This window comes from Anthonomus grandis, chromosome 6, assembly GCF_022605725.1.
Source record: "Anthonomus grandis grandis chromosome 6, icAntGran1.3, whole genome shotgun sequence".
Lineage (NCBI taxonomy): Eukaryota > Metazoa > Arthropoda > Insecta > Coleoptera > Curculionidae > Anthonomus > Anthonomus grandis.
Genome location: NC_065551.1, coordinates 35,246,617 through 35,268,005, shown reverse-complemented (window position 1 = coordinate 35,268,005; position 21,389 = coordinate 35,246,617). Strand labels below are relative to the sequence as shown.

General features: G+C 29.0%; 2 protein-coding genes across 7 annotated transcripts in view; one reads left to right on the top strand and one right to left on the bottom strand.

Annotated features, from left to right (window-relative positions):
- The window catches only part of LOC126737822 (neurobeachin), a 529,789-nt gene that overhangs the window by 107,788 nt on the left and 400,612 nt on the right, over positions 1–21,389 (bottom strand). The gene's annotated exons all lie outside the window — the stretch shown is intronic.
- Positions 14,670–16,093, top strand: LOC126737826 (protein mab-21-like). Its single transcript, XM_050442888.1, has one exon. It carries the CDS (start codon positions 14,759–14,761, stop codon positions 15,854–15,856), a length of 1,098 nt encoding a protein of 365 aa, XP_050298845.1. The 5' UTR covers positions 14,670–14,758; the 3' UTR covers positions 15,857–16,093.

The window sequence follows — 21,389 nt, the reverse complement described above, 5'->3', positions numbered from 1 at the left end:
TATTTGAATAAATAAAATACTTATTCCAGGCACTTTACCTAATTAAAGGCTTAGTCCAGGCTATAGTTAATTAATTTAATGCTAATAATGAACCCAAAATCCTGGAATAACCTTTTCATTAATTTAAAAGCTTGAAATGAACGTTTTATTTATACAAATACCTGTAATAACTAAATCTCAACTAATTAAATCCCTGAAAGTAAAGGTTTAAAAAAATCGGTCCGAGTTAATAAAATACTTAATATTTATGAAAAATAACACTTTATAGGCATTTAAATAAATAAAAGACTTATTCCAGGCACTTGAATTAATTAGAAAATTAGTCCAGGCTTTTAAATTAATAATTAGTTAAATTAATGCCTACTAGTTAATTAACTAAAAATCTTTGACTAAACTTTTAATTGATTCAAGAGCCTGAAATGACTGGCCCATTAATAATAGAAAATCAAAAGGTAACTTAAGTGCCTGAAGGCAATTTATGATAACTTTAAGTGCCTCAAATTAACTAAATGGCATAAACTTTTAAGTAAATTGATATACTTGGTGTAAGTGTCTTATTTATTGACATGTTTTAATAAGGAAATATCAACCAACTTAGGTCCTAAGAACTTAAATTTTGAAAAAGTTAATTTTATGTCTTTAACTTGATAAAATCCTTAAAACATTAATCTGAGTTATTCAAAATTACTTGAACTAATAATTTTGAATTAAACCAAACTACCTGAAATTATTTTTTTTTATAGACACTTAAATAAATGAGATATAGCACTTAATTAATTAAAAGCTTAGTTCAGGCTATAGTTAATTAATTTAGTGCTAATTAGGAACCCAAAATCCTGGAACAACCTTTCCATTAATTTAAAAGCTTGAAATGAACGTTTGTTTATACAAATACCTGCAATAACTAAATCTCAACTAATTAAATCCCTGGAAGTAAAAATTTGGAAAAAACGGTCCGAATTAATTAAATATTTAATACTTATAAAAAATACCACTTTAAAGGTATTTCAAAATGAATAAAACCCTTATTCCAGTCATTTAACCTAATTAAAAGCTTAGTCCAAGCTTTAAAATTAATAGTTAATTAATTTAGTGCTAATAATGAACCCAAAATCCTGGAATAATCTTTTTATTAATTGAAAAGCTTAAAATGAACGTTTTATTTATACAAATACCTATAATAGCCAAATCTTAATTAATTAAATTCCTGAAAGTAAAAGTTTGAAAAAATCGGTCCGAGTTAATAAAACACTTAATATTTATGAGAAATAAAATTTTATAGGCATTTAAGTAAATAAAACAATTATTCCAGGCACTTAAATTAATTACCACTTCCTATAATTAACTAAAAATTCTTGACTAAACTTTTAATTAATTCAAGAACTTGAAATGATTGGCTCAAATGTCTCTAATAGAAAATCAACAAGTAACTTAAGTATCTGAAGGCAGTTTATGATAACTTTAAGTGCCTCAAATTAACTGAGAATCGTGGCATAAACTTTTAATAAATTAATAAACTTGGTGTAAGTATGTTATTTATTGAAATGTCTGTAATAGAGAAATATCAACTGAGTTAGATCCCTAGAAGTTGAATTTTGAAAAAGTTGATTTTATGTCTCTAACTTGATAAAATCCCTAAAACATTAATCTAAGTAACTCAAAATTGCGTGAAAAAATTATTTTAAATCAATTCAAACTTCCTGAAATTCATTTTTTTTTTATAGACACTTAAATAATTAAGACACTTATTCCACGCTTTTCGGTTACTGTTGATTTATTAAAAAGTCTATTAAAGGCACTTGATTTTTATTAAAAAACTTATTCCAGGCACTTAAAATGACTAGAAGCTTAGTTCAGGTTTTTCAATTAATTATTAACTAATTAATTAATTTAGTATCTATAATTAACCTAAAATCCTGGAATAAGAATCCCAATAACTAAAATGTATCGAAAGAATATTGACGTTAAGTGACTTGAAAAGCTTAAATTATTAACAGAAGTTGCTCAAAAAAATACGAATCGACTTGTTAAACTGTAATAACAGAAACTAATGTCAACTGTCCGAAAAATACGAAAGAAAACATTCGAGTTTCTGACATTTTTCTGAATTGATATCAAGGAAAATTAAATAAATTAATAAAAATTAATTTAAAAAAATGATCCTCAAACTGCTTAAAAAAAAAGTAAATAACTTGGAAATGCCCAGAAAAAATGAAGGAAAACACGCAAGGAAAGTAAGTTTCCAAATTTTGGAAAATTCTGAAGAATACCCTGAACTGTCCAGAAAATAAAGAAAAGGGAGGGCCTAATGGTAAATATTTAAAAAAAAATAAGAAAATTATCTGAAAATCATCTGTGAAGGTAAAATATTAAACAATAAGGAATTTATATTAAGTGCCTGAAATCATATGAAAGTTTTTGAAGTTTTCAGCAAAAAAAAAAAAAAACAATTTCAATTGCCTGGAAAAAACTCAAACTTTCACGATTTTTTTAAAGTCTCTGAGCTTATAAAATATTTAGAAAAATAATAATTTATACTTAATTTATACATATTTATAAGCATTTGAATAAATAAAACACTTATTCCAGGCACTTAACCTAATTAAAAGCTTAGTTCAGGCTATAGTTAATTAATTTAGTGCTAATAATGAACCCAAAATCCTGGAACAACCTTTGCATTAATTTAAAAGCTTGAAATGAACGTTTTATTTATACAAATACCTGTATTAATTGGTCCTGTAATAATTTGATCTGTCTAGAAAATACGCAAGAAAACATCCGACTTTGAGAAAAAAAAATAAGAAATTTGCTCGAAAAGGGATTAAAATATCGAAGAAATTGATTTCAAGGAAAATTAAACAACTTAATAAAAATTAATTTAAAAAAAAATGAATCTCAAAACTGCTTAAAAAAAAAGAAAATAACTTCGAAATGCCCACAAAAAATGAAGAAAAACACGCAAGAAAAGCGAGTTTTATTCAAATTTCGGAAAATTCTGAAAAATATCTTGAACTATCCAGAAAACAAGGAAAACCCTCCCTAATAGTAAATATTTAGAAAAAAATTACGAAAATTACCTGAAAATCATCGGTGGTTAGGGTTAAGATAGTTTTAAAAAATTTATATGAAGTGCCTGGAATCATATGAGAGTTTTTGAAGTTTTCAGCATAAAAAAACAAAAAAGACTATTTTAATTGCCTAGAAAAAACAGATAATTTAGAAAATCAGGAAAAAACTCAAACTTTCACGATGTTTTTAAGGTCTCTGAGTCTATAAAATATTTAGAAAAATAATATTTTAATTGAGAGACTACTTGAAACAAAAAATAAAGCCTAAACCTAAAAATAACACATATTTATAAGTATTTACATAAATAAAACACTTATTCCAGGCACTTAACCTAATTAAAAGCTTAGTCCAGGCTATAGTTAATTAATTTAGTGCTAATAATGAACCCAAAATCCTGGAATAGCCTTTTCATTAATTTAAAAGCTTAAAATGAATGTTTTATTTATACAAATACCTGTAATAACTAAATCTCAATTAATTAAATCCCTGAAAGTAACAGTTTGAAAAAATCGGTCCGAGTTAATTAAATATTTAACACTTATAAAAAAAACCACTTTATAGGTATTTCAAAATAAATAAAACACTTATTCCAGGCACTTAACCTAATTAAAAGCTTACTCCAGGCTTTTAAATTAATATTTAATTAGTTCAGTGTTAATAATTAACCCAAAATCCTGGAATAATCGTTTTTATTAATTGAAAAGCTTGAAATGAACGTTTTACTTATACAAATACCTATAATAGCCAATAATAGTGCAATTAATTAAATCCCTGGAAGTAAAAGTTTAAAAAGATCGCTCCGAGTTAATAAAATACTTAATACTTTTACCTAAGTGACCTACATGCATTTTTCTTGGAGATTAAGACTCCCCCTATTTGTAATCTTTAACTAAAAATTCTTAACTAAATTTCTAATTAATTCAAGAGCCTGAAATGATTGGCTCCATTAACTCAAATGTCTGTAATAGGAAATCAACAAGTAACTTAAGTATCTGAAGGCAGTTTATGATAACTTTAAGTGCCTCAAATTAACTAAGTGGCATAATAAATATTAATAAATTAATAAACTTGGTGTAAGTGTGTTATTTATTGAAATGTCTGTAATAGAGAAATATCAACTGAGTTAGGTCGCTAGAAGTTAAATTTTGAAATAGTTGATTTTATGTCTCTGACTTGATAAAATCCCTAAAACATTAATCTAAGTTACTCAAAATTGCGTGAAAAAATCATATTGAATTAAACCATGCTATCTAAAATTAATTTTTTTTATAGACAATTAAATAAATAAGACACTTATTCCACGCTTTTGGATTACTGTTGATTTATTAAAAAGTCTATTAAAAGCATTTGATCTTTATTAAAAAACTTATTCCAGGCAGTTAAAATGACAAAAAGCTTCATCCAGGTTTTTAACTAATTAATTAATTTAGTCTCTATAATTAACCCAAAATCCTGGAATAAGTACCGCAATAACTCAAATGCCTATAATAGCCAATCATCAAGTCACTGAATAAATTTTTTGATTAATTTAGAATTACGTTTTAAGTGCCTATAAATAACTCAAAATCCCGGAATATTCTTCTGATTAATTCAAGAGGTTGGAATAAGTGTTTTATTTATTCAGATGCCTAAAATAGGAAATTATCAAGTCGCTAAATGAAATTTTACGTCTCTCAGTTCATTTAAGCTACTTGAAATTGCTTGAAAAAAATTAAGAATTAACCCCAAATACTAAGGAAAAAAATAAAACTTTCAAGAAAAATAAGGAAAATAGAGAAAGTATTTTTTTATAAGAGGACTTTTTGGTTAATTAATTATTCAAAATATAATGATGATAAAGATGAAATGATCTTAATATCTCTGAATCTAAGAAAGTGAAAGACTTTAAGCCTCTAACATAAGTTCCTGTAATTAAATTATTAAACACTTCTTTTACCGTTTTTCTAAAAATAAATTTATTTTGGAAATTACAAAAAAAAAATTACTAAATAATTAATTACGAAAAAAAAAATAATTAAATTAAAAAATGACAAAATCCTTATATCTCTGAATCTAAGAAAGCTAGAGACTTGAAACTTGGAATATAAATTCTTCTAATAAAATCATTGGATACCTATTTCAGCGTTTGTCCAAAAAAATTAATGAACAAATAAAAAACAGTTTTGGAAATTAAAAAAAAAACAATTAAATTAAAAATGACAAACTGCTTATATATCTGAACCTAAGACAGCTAGAGACTTGAAACTTGGAACATAAGTTCTTCTAATAAAATCATTGGACACCTATTTCAGCGTTTGTCCAAAAAAATTAATAAACAATAAAAAACAGTTTTGGAAATTGCAAAAAAAAACAATTAAATTAAAAATGACAAAATGCTTATATATCTGAACCTAAGAAAGCTAGAGACTTGAAACTTGGAATATAAGTTCTTCTAATAAAATCATTGGACACCTATTTTAGCGTTTGTCCAAAAAAATTAATAAACAATAAAAAAACAGTTTTGGAAATTAAAAAAAAAACAATTAAATTAAAAATGACAAACTGCTTATATATCTAAACCTAAGACAGCTAGAGACTTGCAACTTGGAATATAAATTCTTCTAATAAATTCATTGGACACCTATTTCAGCGTTTGTCTAAAAAAATTAATGAACAAATAAAAAACAGTTTTGGAAATTGCAAAAAAAAAACAATTAAATTAAAAAATGACAAAATCCTTATATCTCTGAACCTAAGAAAGCTAGAGACTTGAAACTTGGAATATAAACTCTTCTAATAAAATCATTGGACACCTATTTCAGCGTTTTTCGAAAAAATTAAAGAACAAGTTAAAAAAACAGATTTGGAATTGAGAACTACTAACTAGCGGTTATTATCACGTAAAAACGACTATGGTACCCGGCGACAGCTTAAATAAAACCTCAGGTTGACCTCATGATGTTCCTCGCTAGGTGAGCATTCATCTCCGAATAATAATAAGAAGAAGAAGAATAACACGAAAAAAGGGCATCGTGTAGTTTCGAGGTAGAAAAGGGGAACCGCTGCTGCGATGCATCAAAAGAAATGAAGACGTTTCAATGGGATAATCCGTCAATACAACCGAGGAGTCTCTCTTTCTCTCTTTATATGTAGCCAAACAACGTGACAATGTCGCCTTTGGCGCTTTAGACTTGTAATGGATCAGTCTTTTTTTTTTCTTCTTAATGGTTTGCACCAGTGAGACTTCAATATTAGCTATTTTGCCATACAGTTTTGTTGGTGCAGCACGTCTAGGGACTTTAGGGAGGCTCGTGTATCATAACATGAATAGTCATTGTAAGGGAATATCCCGCGGGGGTATCGTTGTTTGTAACACAATGCGCCTTCTTGTCCCTTTTGCCCGAATTTGAAGTGGTATTACAAAGAACGATGCCCTTTTTGTGCAATATTACGGATTAAAGAGCGTGCCTTAAAATATCTCCCTTTTAAGGTATTATAGCATTTACGGAGTAATTGTGTTATTTTTTCTAAAGCGTTTTTTTGGTCCGTCATTATAAAAAGCACCATTAAACCCAACCAGTCCCACTCCAAACGAATTAAACCGAAACGACTTAATAAAAATAAAATTCCAATAAAAGCAATAAAAATAAAGTTGAATGTGTTTTATAAACCAATAAAGACTGCATGTACAACAACTGGGACCGATCAAAATAAACACTAAAATTGATATGACGAGGGGGACACACCATCAGGAAATAAAGATAACTTATTAGGCTCTTAAGGCGCCATTTAAAAGCTCTCCGAGAGTGTTTTTCAGAGAGCTTTTAATCTAATATTAGACGAATTCATTAAGTGAATCTTAAAATAAGTGGGGAAATGCCAGAAATTGGTTGATGGTTTTTGTTTCTTGGAAAGTGAAATAGTAGTTTAAATTTTTCCAGGCATTTTTTTTGCAAGTTGTTGGGGGTGATTTATTAGTTTTTTTCAAGCACATTTGAGCAACTTAAATTCGTTTTTTTTTTGCATTTTATCAACTATATTTCCAGGCATTTAGCCACTTAATAATTTAATAAATAGTTCAAGGGCCTTGACAATCTAAGAGCCTAGAATAAGTATTTATATCTTACGATAAATAAAATGACATCCCCTGATATTACAAGTATCAACACATCAAATTAACATTTCTACATAAATATACCCGAGGTAGTCCCCATTAGATCCTATGTTGATAATCTTAACCTTAGTATGTCATTGATTTACTCCTTAGCATGGATTCTGGAGAGATTTAGACTGGGAAAGTTCATTTGGTCCTAAACTATTCGTAGACATAAAAAGCGTCTCTTTACGATCATTATTTTTCGATTTATTAATGTTTTTCCTTCAATGTTGTTGAGTTTCTACATGCGTTTCTTTAACTTTCTTATTATTTCTTTAGTAATTTCGTTTCTTTTTCCTAGCTTTTATTCGTAAATTGTCTATAAGCACAAAATGCGACCCTTGACGAGGCAAATGCCTTGTTTTAATATGTTTTTTCTTTAAACGTTCATTGGTGGAAATGGTCTTTCCAAGTTTGCAGTAATTACATACAAAAAATCCAGATTAAACTTAAACTAAACTGACCCGCTAATAAAATGTTCAACAACAACTCAAATTACTAGGTGTGGTCTTATAACTCTTATAATCAAAACTATATACATTTATAGACATTGGAATGCTTATACATTTTTTTTTACTGAAGTAAATTCAATATGCCTCATTAACCTCGGAAATTCCAAATTTAAGTCAGAGTTTTTTTGGGGGTCCATTTATGTCTAAACGAAGACATGCGACAACCATTAATACGCGCTTTTTTTAATGTTTTCCTAGAGTGTGAACGCGCCTCTTAATTTATCGCGCTCTTGTGCATCTCGTTCGCTTTAATTTGTGTTTAAGCGGTTTTATGACGGGCCATTGCAAGCGTAGATGACTGTGAAGTCGGCTTTTTTTTTTATTTCAGTCTATATTTAGTTTTAGTAATATAGACTAGGGGGAAAATCTAAGGGAGTAAGCAATTTTAAATGATAGATGGTGAGGAATTGCGAGTGATTTGAGTTCTCCAGGAACGGACTTGCCGAACAAGTGTCGTTATTTAAAAAAAAATAATATGTTTTTTCTTTTAAAATATTTTACCAGGCATAATATTTTTTATATTTAAAATAGAGCACAAAATTCTATAGAACGGTCCTTTAATACTCTTTTTCGGCACAACGAGAAGTTTAATATCATTACGATAAATAAATAATTTACTAATGCATTAAACCAAATACTAGAGTATATAGTCTGTAATAGTCTAGAGGTGTCAAATCAGGTGATCTTACTGGCCAAGGGACTGGACCACTTCTACCTATTAATGTAGGTCTAGTCTAAGGAAGCATTTACAGCAATGCGTAAGTAGACTCTTATCTTAAAATATCTTAAGAACTATTGGATAAGCCTCAAATAAAATTTTCATAATAGTTAATTTATTATATAGCTCCACTAGTTTTCCAAAAAAAAAAACAATTAAAATTATTGAAATTGTTATAAAAGTGCTTCAACGAAAATGGCCCTAACTAACAAACCTATTAACTCGAAATCGTTTTTTTACTCTCAAATTCATCCACAGGAATTTCGCTATTTTTTCGTAAAAAAAAATCTAAACATATTTTCAATAGTTTGAATGCATATGCATTCTGAAGCTACAACAAACCGAATTCTGTTATTCCTCCCGAAATAATTGATTTTTACAACCGGATAAAGGGAGCAGTAGTTACATTTGACCAGGTAGCTCACAGATATGCTGTTGCCAGAAAAACGAGGCGCTGCCTGGCCTCTTAGGATCTTTTATAACCTCCTAGATATTGTGGGAATCAATTCAAATATTCTACATAAAGGTTTCCAAGCTCCTGAAAAGGAATCAATCCCCAACAGAAGGTCGTGCTTAAAAAATCTTGCCAGAGACCTTGTTACTCCATTGATGAGGGAACGTCTAGAAATACGAAGTTTGCTAGTGGAACTTCGGGTTATTATTAGAGAAATTCTTAACATAAAACCAGTAGATGCAATATAGAGCAAAGGTCATCTTCTTCTAGTTCTTTTGTGAAAGAAAAAAAGATCGAAAATTAATAGTTATATACAAAAAGTTCATCTGTCTGACTCACCAAACAAAAGTCTGCCCTGAGTGCATTAACTGAGTAAAAATATCTACGGACATATTTAAATAGATATTAAGTATCACATACTAACCATTTGTATTTTTAGAAATAAATGTTTTTTTTGGGGTACGCTTGTACCCCGGGTGGGAAAATGGGATATTTTTTAATGGGTAGTAATCCAGGGTTAAAGAAGTGATCTTTGCTTAAAAGTTGCTTACTTTGAATTTGTCCAGGCATCTACTCAAACTACTCAATTCGTCACTTTATACGGATTTACTTAATTTTAGAAAAAAGCAACTTATCCAGATCGTAGTTCTGGAATAGGTTTTGAAAGTAACTAGGTGACTTAGTACAGTACAGTTACATAAGTACAGTACGAGCGATATTTCGATATTGCGTTTTTACTTCCCTTGAACACGATTTTTATGTAAATAGTTTAATAACTTTACAGGACGGCGCTGTATAGTAGACACGTAAGGCGCAAGATTGCATAATTTCATATTACAAGACATAGAAAAGTATTTCCAAATACTTTATGAAAAACGTTTCACTTAAAATTATAGTTATCTTAACCATAAAGAGACAGCCTTTAAATAAATTAAAGACTCTTAAACAGTCACAGTATCAAGTTTTGCCCCCAGAGTTGGGCGCCAAAATTGCTTTTTCGTTAATTATGAGGATTTTTTTTCATGAATTTTAGACCTGGAAAAAGTTATATCTCTCTACAGGTTAATTCATTTTCCGAGTATTAAAGACTGTCAAAATGGACAATATGGGTTTCTTGTATAGCGTACACCAGAACTGTATAAATTTCTTAATTAAGGCTATAAAAAACGTTAAAACATCTTCTTGATGTGGTTTTTGGAAATAGTAGGTATCCGCGAAAGTCTTTTGTATTAATTCGAATGCAGTGCATTCACAATGAAAGGAACAAATTCTTTTAAAATTCAAGTGTTTTTTCTTTTTTTTTGCATTCTTTGTCACTTGCCCCTTTATTGCAATAAATATTTTTTACAACTTAAAACTATGGCATCAACATTAATTTTTTTTCAATGGAAGACTCTGTATTCAATTAATTTGTCAACGTTTACAATTCGACGATATATTCTGAATACTTTTTCTATAGACCATATGACGAAAATCAGGGGTTTGTTAGATTTATGGTTATAAACTAATGAAACACACAACATTAAAAAAGTTACAATTTATGTTCAATTTGTTGTGAATATTTAACCATCCTGCTTAAAAATTAACTAAGACTTTCATTTCAACAACCTATTTTATCAAAATCTACTGCTACAAAAATATAAAGAATTCATGAGCATCCAAGATATTAATTTTTACATATAAGGTTTTGGAAATAGCTTATTGAAAACTAACTACATAATGTATTCAGCACCAGAACATGGTAATAATAACTGGTTTAAACAGCAGGAAGCATTTACGAACATTGAGAAAGCATAGTTTTGTTATTGTCTGGGGCAGCTATATTTTAAATTTTAAAGGCATAGGTTACTTACTTTAAGAAAACATTGATTTCTAGTCGTTCAGCTTAAATCCGTAGATGAAGATCTGTATACCAGATTTTTCCCAGTTAGAGCAGGAATATTTCAAAATCTTTTTGCAAAGACAGCTTTACTGTTTGTGTGATTTGCAATACAGATAAATATTGTTGGTGTTTTTAAAAATTTTCAAACAGACCTTTTTACTTTGGGGATCTATTTTCAAAACAAGGTCTTAGGTTCTACCATTTTTTTAGTATGTTTTGAATTAGAAGTAAACATTTGCAAATGCTATTTGATCGTATCTGGTCTTAGAGAAAATTGAAGCGGTAAGACAGTTTTCGGGCGCCAAAATTGTTTTTTGTTTAATTCACTGAACAATGCTGTAAAGCGTTTTCTATCTAAGGAACGTTTAATATTTTATAGGAGAAAGCCTGATTTTTTTTTTACCAACTAAGTACAAACCCGTAGACAAAGATCTTTGTTTCAGATTTTTCATAGTTACACACGACAAATTCTGATGGATTTTTTCACATTTTGTTGTGTAAAAAAAAATGTTTAATTTTAATACACAATTGTTAGATAATATCTCACAGTCCTGTATAAAAATTCTTAGGCATTTTGTGTATGTTTTAATGTGTATATTTCATACAATTATTGTATATTAAATTAATACACCATAAGTGGATATTAATTATTAAGATAATGTGTATAAATATTCCACATTTTTTTTTTAATTCAATGCAGTTAATAAAAAATAAAAAATCTAATAACCAAGTATATTTTTACTACAATTTTTAATTAATTTTTTATTCTGGCTTGTGTTGATTTTATTTACAATTGTGTAGATTAAAAAAGATTCTTGCTAATAGCCCTTCACAATTGTAGAATTTTAAAACATGTATTGTGTAGTTATAATACACAATTGTGTATAAAGGAGGACGCGCCCGACGCCCTTGCCTTTGCCGCTAGAACTTCGTTGTTAGCGTCAATGTTGCCAGATTCAAGATTAAACAGTTGTAAAGGTGTGCTTAAAAATTTGCAGTCGATTTAAAGTTGTTAATTGAAAATGATTTAATATGATATTTAAAAATAAGCCCAATCAGCATAAGTTCTAATTTTATTTATTTAAATAATATCGTGATAATAACACGCGTAAGGAAAAAAGGAAACGTAACTTTTTTAATTGGCGGTGTAATCTTTAAGATACCTTTGATTTGGCAGCATTGCTGTAATTCCCAGTGCCACAGGTGTTCAACTGTTCATTCTTCAGTCCTTCAATCAATCGACCTGCATTAATTTGTTTTACGGTTTTTTTCGTTTCATTAAATGTTAAAAGTGTTAAAATTGCATAAGAAAAATATGGATATATTCGTTGAAGATAAAGTTAAGGAGTGGGGTTTATTGGACCAACTCCAGGAGCATATTATTATGTACCTGTAAATAAAACCCTTAGCTTAAAACTGTATGTTGTTAATATGTAGGTATGTATCTACATAAGAATTTTCGTTAAGTTCCTAATTACGTTCCTATTAGGTATTTCTATTTCTTTTAAGTTTTTTCGTTTTGTTGTGTCATTGATTTTTATTAAGCGATTTTGAAATAAATTGATGAAGGGCGATGTAAAACGAAATAACAATCATTTGATTTCCATGGGATATGAAAATCCGGTATATGTAAACATGCCAAAACCTTACTTATTGTAAACCAACCACCCTATAGTCAACACATTTTTAAATTCTACATAAAATGTTAAAAATTTTCATGTATCATAAATGTCATACTTGTTAACTATTTTTTTAATATAAGGTGTTGAAAATGGCACTTTTTATGACTTTAAAAGGGATCTAAAGCTAATTCTGTTATGAAGAAAAAACAGATTTCAATTTTCCATTTCGTGTTTTTAATTTAAACTTTTTTAATTATTTCTAAGGTTTTTTTTCTATTTTTAACAGAATTAGCTCTAAAGCCTCCTTAAGTTATGAAAAGTGCAATTTTCAACACCATGCGTTAAAAAAAATTGATAGCAGTAAATGATTGTTGTTTTGTTAACAATTACCCGCCTGATATACTGTAGATGTTAAGTAACTACATACATATGTACAGGCTCATTTTTTATATTTGCGAGTCCATATACAGGGGTTAATATTAGTGATATAACTTTGCAATGCGCTTTTGTTTTTTTTTACAAATCTAGAAGATAATACGGAAAAAAGTATGCAACTTTTGTATAAAAAGTTTTTCTCTATCACTTACATTATCCCTATTTATGGGCACGCAAATATAAAAAATGACCCTGCACATAAATGTATGTGTTTATTAGCCTTTAGGTTAAAATCCTGTTTTTACAACTAAGAATTTCCATTTTAAGTTCCTATTTGCGTTTCTAATGTGTATTTGTAATACTACTACTAAAGTTTTTTTATTTTGTTGTGCAGGTTATATGTACTTTTTTAAAAGGTATTTAAATAAAAAAATGTTTCTTTAAAACAAGTGAATTTTTTTACCCTACCTATACAACTAAAATTTTTATTGTGTTTAAAGTGTTTAGGAAAACAGTCAATATGGAAAATAAGTCAAATTAGGAAAATACATATTCAATCTGTATTTTTCTAATATGACTTCTTTTCTTACCAAACATTGGGCCTCACTTATTTGCCATTTTTTACAAGACTTATTTTATTTTAATCAAATTATGACCTATCCTGTTTTTCCCAGGCGCCCTAAAATTTATTATTACACAGATTTATGACGAAATTCTCTAAAATGTATTTTAAATTTTTATGAATATAAATACAAAACATTGTAATAAAAAACTCCAGTTCTTATGTTAATTTGATATACAAACCTAAAATAAGTAACCTACACTATATTAAAATTTATAAAACAATATATAGTATTAATATACACAATTTGTAATAAAATTTTATAGTTGAAATGAAAGAAAATAAAATATATTGTAAAACCAACCTACACTAACGTGTGTATTTAAAATGCACAAATTGTGTTTTTTTTCTGTACATACCATGTTAAAAAAACACTAAGAGTTTGCTTATTTACTGAACAATTATATTAAATAAATATAAAATATTGTCGAATTTAAGTACACAAATAGTGTACTATATATACAATAAAATAAATCAAATTGATACACAATTTGTTGATTATAAAACCACAGTTGTTTAAACACAATAGCATGGAGAAATTCTACACAAATTGATTCTGTACCATTCCAGAATCAAATTGTATGTAAAATCTATACAATTGTTGAATTTTTATTTACCTATTTTTAAGAGTGTAGAGAAGGAATTTTGCAAAATCCTTGAACAGTTACGTAGGGCAGTTGTCCTTTAAATTTTATAACTCTAGATTATCTTGTTTAAGTAACACAATAATTTTTCCTACTCGTTTAGTCTAGTACCGTAGCTGAAGATCTCTATCCCAGATTTTTTTGTCATTTGTAATTATTTATTTACGTGAATTTAAGTCCCGAAATCAGTTATATAATTCTCTTATTCGTTTGAATTAAGTAGTACGGCAATTTTGGCGCCCAACATGTGTAATGAACGTAAACTTGAATGCAACATTTAAGTGTTCCCCATAGACTATACCATAAACCAAATGGCAATTCTTCCAAACAAGGCCGTAAATTAACCAAGCCCCTCTTGCAAACCAACAATAAACAACCGGACATTATACATTTCCAAACCGATTAACGTATAAACAACAATAGATAAATCCCGTTTAACCTTTACGTCTATTACCTTATTTCCCGAAAAACGCTATGCTCGGGAACATTAAGGCGGATCTCCCATGGAAAAAGTCGATACGATCATTTCTCACCGCACTTCCTCGATGTGTTTATACGCAATCGCGAAGGGCGGACCTCGGCTCGCCCTCCTTTAGGCGTGTCCTTACACCCAGTATGATGGTCTCGCTACTACCCGGTTTGACAACTCTCTCGATAGTCGGCAACCGAGAGGAGAGAGAGCTTATTATTATTATTATTATTATTATACGTGAACGACGACGACCATGTTGGTCCCGGCCGACATGCTCGCCGCACAATCGAAAATGCTCTATCAAATAAACAAATATTACGGCGAAAGAGTACAAACGCGTATGGGCACCATAGCCAAAACCATCCGGGAAGTGTGCAAAGTGGTCCAGGACGTTCTCAAAGAAGTCGAAGTGCAAGAGCCGAGGTTCATTTCCTCCCTGACCGAGTGCAACGGCCGATACGAGGGTCTAGAGGTGATTTCACCGAGTGAGTTCGAGGTGGTGCTCTACCTGAACCAAATGGGGGTGTTTAACTTCGTAGACGACGGCACTTTACCCGGTTGTGCTGTGCTAAAGCTCAGTGACGGCAGGAAACGTTCCATGTCCCTCTGGGTGGAGTTTATTACCGCTTCCGGTTACTTATCAGCGCGAAAGATCAGATCGAGGTTTCAAACTCTAGTCGCTCAAGCCTGTGATAAATGTTCCTACAGAGATTCCGTGAAAATGATCGCAGATACCACGGAAGTGAAACTAAGGATCAGAGAGAGGTTCATAGTGCAAATTACGCCGGCTTTTAAGTGCTCAGGTGTATGGCCTCGATCTGCCGCACATTGGCCCTTGCCGCACATCCCTTGGCCCCATCCCAGTTTAGTTGCCGAAGTGAAAACCGAAGGGTTCGACTTGCTTAGCAAGGAAAGTATCGCTGCCCAAGGAAAACAATCCGCCATGGAGGGTGACGCGTGGGTTTTATCGTTTTTAGAAGCAGAGAACCGACTTTTGCAAGGGGGTTGTCGCAGAAGGTGCCTGAGCATCCTCAAGACCCTCCGGGATCGACATCTGGACCTTCCAGGTAATCCAGTATCCAGTTATCACTTAAAAACGTTGCTTTTGTATGAATGCGAGAAGCATCCTAGGGAAAGCGAGTGGGATGAGTCCTGTATCGGTGACAGGATTAACGGGATTTACTTGCAGCTGATTTCTTGTTTGCAGTGCAGGAGATGCCCGCATTATTTTATTCCTAATTTGGATTTGTTTAAAGGCAAGTCACCTAGTGCTTTGGAAAATGCCGCTAAACAGGTGTGGAGGTTGACTAGAGAGCTGCTGACTAACAGCAGATGTTTAGAGAAGCTTTAAATAGGACTTTTTAAAATGTTTTGTGCCATATAGTAGATTAAGCTCGTTTAAGTTTCCTTATATTATGTAAGCTTAAGACTGAATATAAAGCATTTATTATTTTGTAAAATATTTATATGATATACTCGTTTGCAATGTTTGACTGAGAGTATTTGTTTGTATTTCTGTTTAAGAGGAACCTGAAATGTTGGTTTGTTGATTCTTTATTTATTTTTTGGATGTATGTTGAAAATTTCAATTTTTTTTTGTTGATTATAATGATGATGAATAAAATGATCAAACATAATGTTGTTTAACTTAATAGTTAAGGATTCTTATTCAAATGCTTTGGAATTGACGTGCTATATTAGCGTTGTCAATTATATATAAATGTTTAACTTTAAAATGAGCATTAGAGGACTTTGTATTTTAAGTAGTTTTTGAGTTATGAATATTTTGTGAAATTTTTGAAAAAAAAATCATCAACTTCAAAAATAATTTTTTTTCTTAATACTTTGTACATTTTTCGGAAATCGGTGAAATAGGTGTCAAGTTAAATTTCATGAAGAATGTGCATGCGAATTTTCAAGTTTCTATTTTAAGTGGTTTTTAAGTTATAAGCATTCTGTGGAATAGATAGGGAAAAAACGTCTTTTCCAGAAATACATTTTTTTTTAAGAAATTATAGGTCAATTTGCTTTAATTCTGAGCCCTTAGACTGTTTTTAATTATATGAAAAAAAAATTTTAAATATCTAATCCGCTATCAATATTGTGAAAAAAACATCTATTTTAAAGCTGGGTACCGTGCCTGCGTCACAGTGACTATATAATGTTACAAGAGGAAATGTTGTATGGCCTGGTGCACTAGAATCATACTTAAGAGTGTTCATTTTACTTAACAAAAAACATTTTCGTTCAAAGCCAATAAGCGTTAGATAGGAATTAAAATTAAATAAAATAACATTTTGAGTTACACTTTATTGAGAAAAATCAAGTGTTTTTCAATAATTTAATAATTTGACAATTGAGCGATAAAAGTTGATGTTTGCTTTAATTTTATAGCCGAAAGAGCAAGAAAACCAATTTTTTGACATTTTGTTTCATTGTTAAAAACAATTAATTGTTGCACTTTTGCCTTGTCTAGAATTGGAGCTACAAAAAAGGTTAAAAATTATTAATGTCAATATTTTTTTAAATCCCAATGCTTAATTTATTTTATCCTGAATTAAACGTTCAAAAAACGAGTTACTTAAGGTTTTCGGTTTTGAGCAAACTTTTGGTTCTTTTTTATACTACTCGTAAAACATCAAAAAAAATAAAAACTACTTTTGCATACATGGTCTTCATAGGAAGAGATTTATCGAAAAAAAGTTAAATTCTTAAAGGTTTTGCTTAGGTTTAATACACATGTTGGGCGCCAAAATTGTTCCAACTAGAAAAAAAAAATTTATATAAGACCTAAGTACTCAAACATACAGTTTTTGTTGTATAATATAATAGGTTTCCTAGAGTTTTTTTTACTGTTTAATTTTTTTTTATTTTAAATTACTTACTGTTAAAAATTAAATTAAAAAAAAAAGGTGAGCAAGTTTCTTTTAGAAATTTAATAATCAAAATATTTCCAAATTTTCCAAGGACTTTTTTAATTTTTTTAAATGACGCACTATGGATCATAGAATTTTTTTTATATAGTCGCTTGACCCAAATACGTGACACAACTCACGTTCAATGTTAAAACTGTGTACCTTAAAGCCCGGTGAACTAAAAAGCTTATTTAGCATGTTAATTTTAATTTAAAACAAATACATAAATGCTTGCATTGAAATTTGCGTGCTATATTAGTGTTTGCATTGATATATGAATAAATATTTTATTTTAAAATCAGCCTAAAAGACTATAGGATTTTGAGTTTTTTTTAATTATGAATTTTTGAAAAAAAAAATCCTTTACTTCAAAAATAATTTATTTTTCATTACTCATTTTAGAAATTGACGAAACAGGTATCAAAATAAATTTTATGAGGAATACGTATAGAAATTTTGAAGCTCCTATTTTGAGTAGTTTTTGAGTTATAAATATTCTATGGAAATTTTGGAAAAAATCTTCACTCCCAAAAATCCATTTTTTTAGAAAAAATTTTAAATAAAATTACTTCAGTCCAAAGTTCTCAGTCTGTATTTAATAATAAAACATATATAAAGACATACTAAAAATCATACATAGGGTATTAATTTTAATAGAAAAAAATTTATTACTGGCTTTGTACAGGAGCTGTAAGTAAATGAAATAACCTTTTATATAAAAAAATTAAGTGTTTTTCAATACTTTCACAATTGAATGATAAAAGCTGCCATTTGCTTTATTAATTAAATATGAAAGAGCGAGAAAACAAATTTTTTGGACATTTTTGCCATGTTCGATAACTGGAGCTCTTGTTTGTCCCATAGTCCAAAATATCAATCACTAAGATTCTATTTATGATTTTTCTGGATATCTGATTTGTGAAATTATGAAAACTCTGTAAAAACAAGTTAAAAAAAGGTCAAAAATTATTAATATTAATAATTTTTTTTAATCTCAATGCTTAATTCATTTTCTCCTAAATTAAAAGTACCAAAACCGAGCTACATAAGGTTTTCGGTTTTGAGCAAATTATTGGTTCTTTTTCGTATTATTCGTAAAACATCGAAAAAAAAATTAAAAATTATTTTTGCACACTTTTGGTTTTGCTTAGGTTAAATACACATGTTGGGCGCCAAAATTACGTCAAACTAGGAAAAAATTTATTCTCGAAATTTTGTATTAACGAAAACGGGACCTATTTAATGTTTTTTTTTTTAAAGTGCTAAGACAGATGATTTTCCAAAAAAATCGAATCAACTTAATTCAGAAAAAACCAAGACCTTAGTTTTAGTTACTTAAATTCCTGAGTTCGTATAAAACCAATAGAAACTGAAAAAAAATAATTTTTTTTAAGAGTTTTTTTGGAAATTGGGTATGACATTTTAGGATATCAAAGATTTCCTGGGCAAAGTTCAAATTTTCTACTAATGTGAGTTTTATCACATTTGGAAAACCGACTTTTGCAAGGGGATTTAATATGTTGATGACGAAAATTATCAAATTCTTATGCAGAATGAGTGGATATGAAACGAAATAAAAAAAAAACCACAGACAAGGTCAAAAATTGAATAAACAAGAAAATTGAGAAACGATGACAGACAATAAATTTATAACAATATGTGGTCCTGCTATACAATAAGAAAAAGATTATCTAAGAATTTTCCTTAAAGAAGAATATATGGTTTTTTGTACTCTTTATATAAAATTCGTTTGCTTGTTACATTCCTTAGGTGTCAAAAATTTAAATTTAAGAGAGTCTTTAACATAGTTTTTGGTTTATGTTATAAAATGCTTAGAAAAAAAAATTCCAGGAAATCCAGTATCCAGTTATCATATCTTGAAAACTTTCCTCTTGTACGAGTGCGTACATCCCAGGGAAAGCGAGTGGGATGATTAACGGGATTTACTTGCAACTGATTTCTTGTTTGCAGTGCAGGAGATGCCCCCATTATTTTATTCCTAATTTGGATTTGTTTAAAGGCAAGTCGCCTAGTGCTTTGGAAAATGCCGCTAAACAGGTGTGGAGGTTGACTAGGGAGCTGCTGACTAATAGCAGATGTTTAGAGAAGCTTTAAATAGGACTTTTTAAAATGTTTTGTGCCATATAGTAGATTAAGCTCGTTTAAGTTTCCTTATATTATGTAAGCTTAAGACTGAATATAAAGCATTTATTATTTTGTAAAATATTTATATGATATACTTGTTTGCAATGTTTGACTGAGAGTATTTGTTTGTATTTCTGTTTAAGAGGAACATGAAATGTTGGTTTGTTGATTCTTTATTTATTTTTTGGAGGTATGTTGAAAATTTCAATTTTTTTTTGTTGATTATAATGATGATGAATAAAATGATCAAACATAATGTTGTTTAACTTAATAGTTAAGGATTCTTATTCAAATGCTTTGGAATTGACGTGCTATACTAGCGTTGTCAATTATATGTAAATGTTTAACTTTAAAATGAGCATTAGAGGACTTTGTATTTTAAGTAGTTTTTAAGTTATGAATATTTTGTGAAAATTTTTGAAAGAAAATTCCTCTACTTAAAAAAATTTTTTTTTTAATATTTTGTACACTTTTTGGAAATTGCTGAAATAGGTGTCAAATTAAATTTCATGAAGAATGTGTATACGAATTTTTAAGTTCCTATTTTGAATGGTTTTTAAGTTATGAATATTTTCTGAAATTTTTGAAAAAAAAATCATCAACTTCAAAAATCATTTATTTACTCAATACCTTGTAGATTTTTCGGAAATCGGTGAAATAAGTGTCAAGTCAAATTTCATCAAGAAGGTGTACACGTATTTTCAAGTTTCTATTTTGAGTGGTTTTTGAGTTATAAGCATTCTGTGGAATTGATAGGAAAAAACCGTATTTTCCAGAAATACATTTTTTTTTTGAAGAAATTATAGGTCAATTTGCTTTAATTCTGAGCTCTTAGACTGTTTTTAATTATATGAAAACAATTTTTAAATATCTAATCCGCTGTCAATGTTGTGAAAAAACCATCTATTTTAAAGCTGGGTACCGTGCCTGCGTCACAGTGACTATATAATGTTACAAGAGGAAATGTTGTATGGCCTGGTGCACTAGAATCATACTTAAGAGTGTTTATTTTACTTAACAAAAAACATTTTCGTTCAAAGCCAATAAGCGTTAGATAGGAATTAAAATTAAATAAAATAACATTTTGAGTTACACTTTATTGAGAAAAATCAAGTGTTTTTCAATAATTTAATAATTTGACAATTGAGCGATAAAAGTTGATGTTTGCTTTAATTTTATAGCCGAAAGAGCAAGAAAACCAATTTTTTGACATTTTGTTTCATTGTTAAAAACAATTAATTGTTGCACTTTTGCCTTGTCTAGAATTGGAGCTACAAAAAAGGTTAAAAATTATGAATATCAATATTTTTTTTAATCCCAATGCTTAATTTATTTTATCCTGAATTAAACGTTCAAAAAACGAGTTACTTAAAGTTTTCGGTTTTGAGCAAACTTTTGGTTTTTTTTTTATACTACTCGTAAAACATCAAAAAAAATAAAAACTACTTTTGCATACTTATGGTCTTCATGGGAAGAGATTTATCGAAAAAAAGTTAAATTCTTAAAGGTTTTGCTTAGGTTTAATACACATGTTGGGCGCCAAAATTGCTTCCAACTAGAAAAAAATTTTTATATAAGACCTAAGTACTCAAACATACAGTTTTTGTTGTATAATATAATAGGTTTCCTAAAGTTTTTTTTTACTGTTTAATTTTTTTTTATTTTAAATTACTTACTGTTAAAAATTAAATTAAAAAAAAAAGGTGAGCAGGGTTTCTTTTAGAAATTTAATAATCAAATATTTCCAAGGACTTTTATAATTTTTTAAATGACGCACTATGGATCATAGAATTTTTTTTATATAGTCGCTTGACCCAAATACGT

What these genes read in the sequence shown, in the direction of transcription:
- LOC126737826 (XM_050442888.1), top strand. Translation starts at nt 14,759, where the DNA reads ATGTTGGTCCCGGCCGACATGCTCGCCGCACAATCGAAAATGCTCTAT.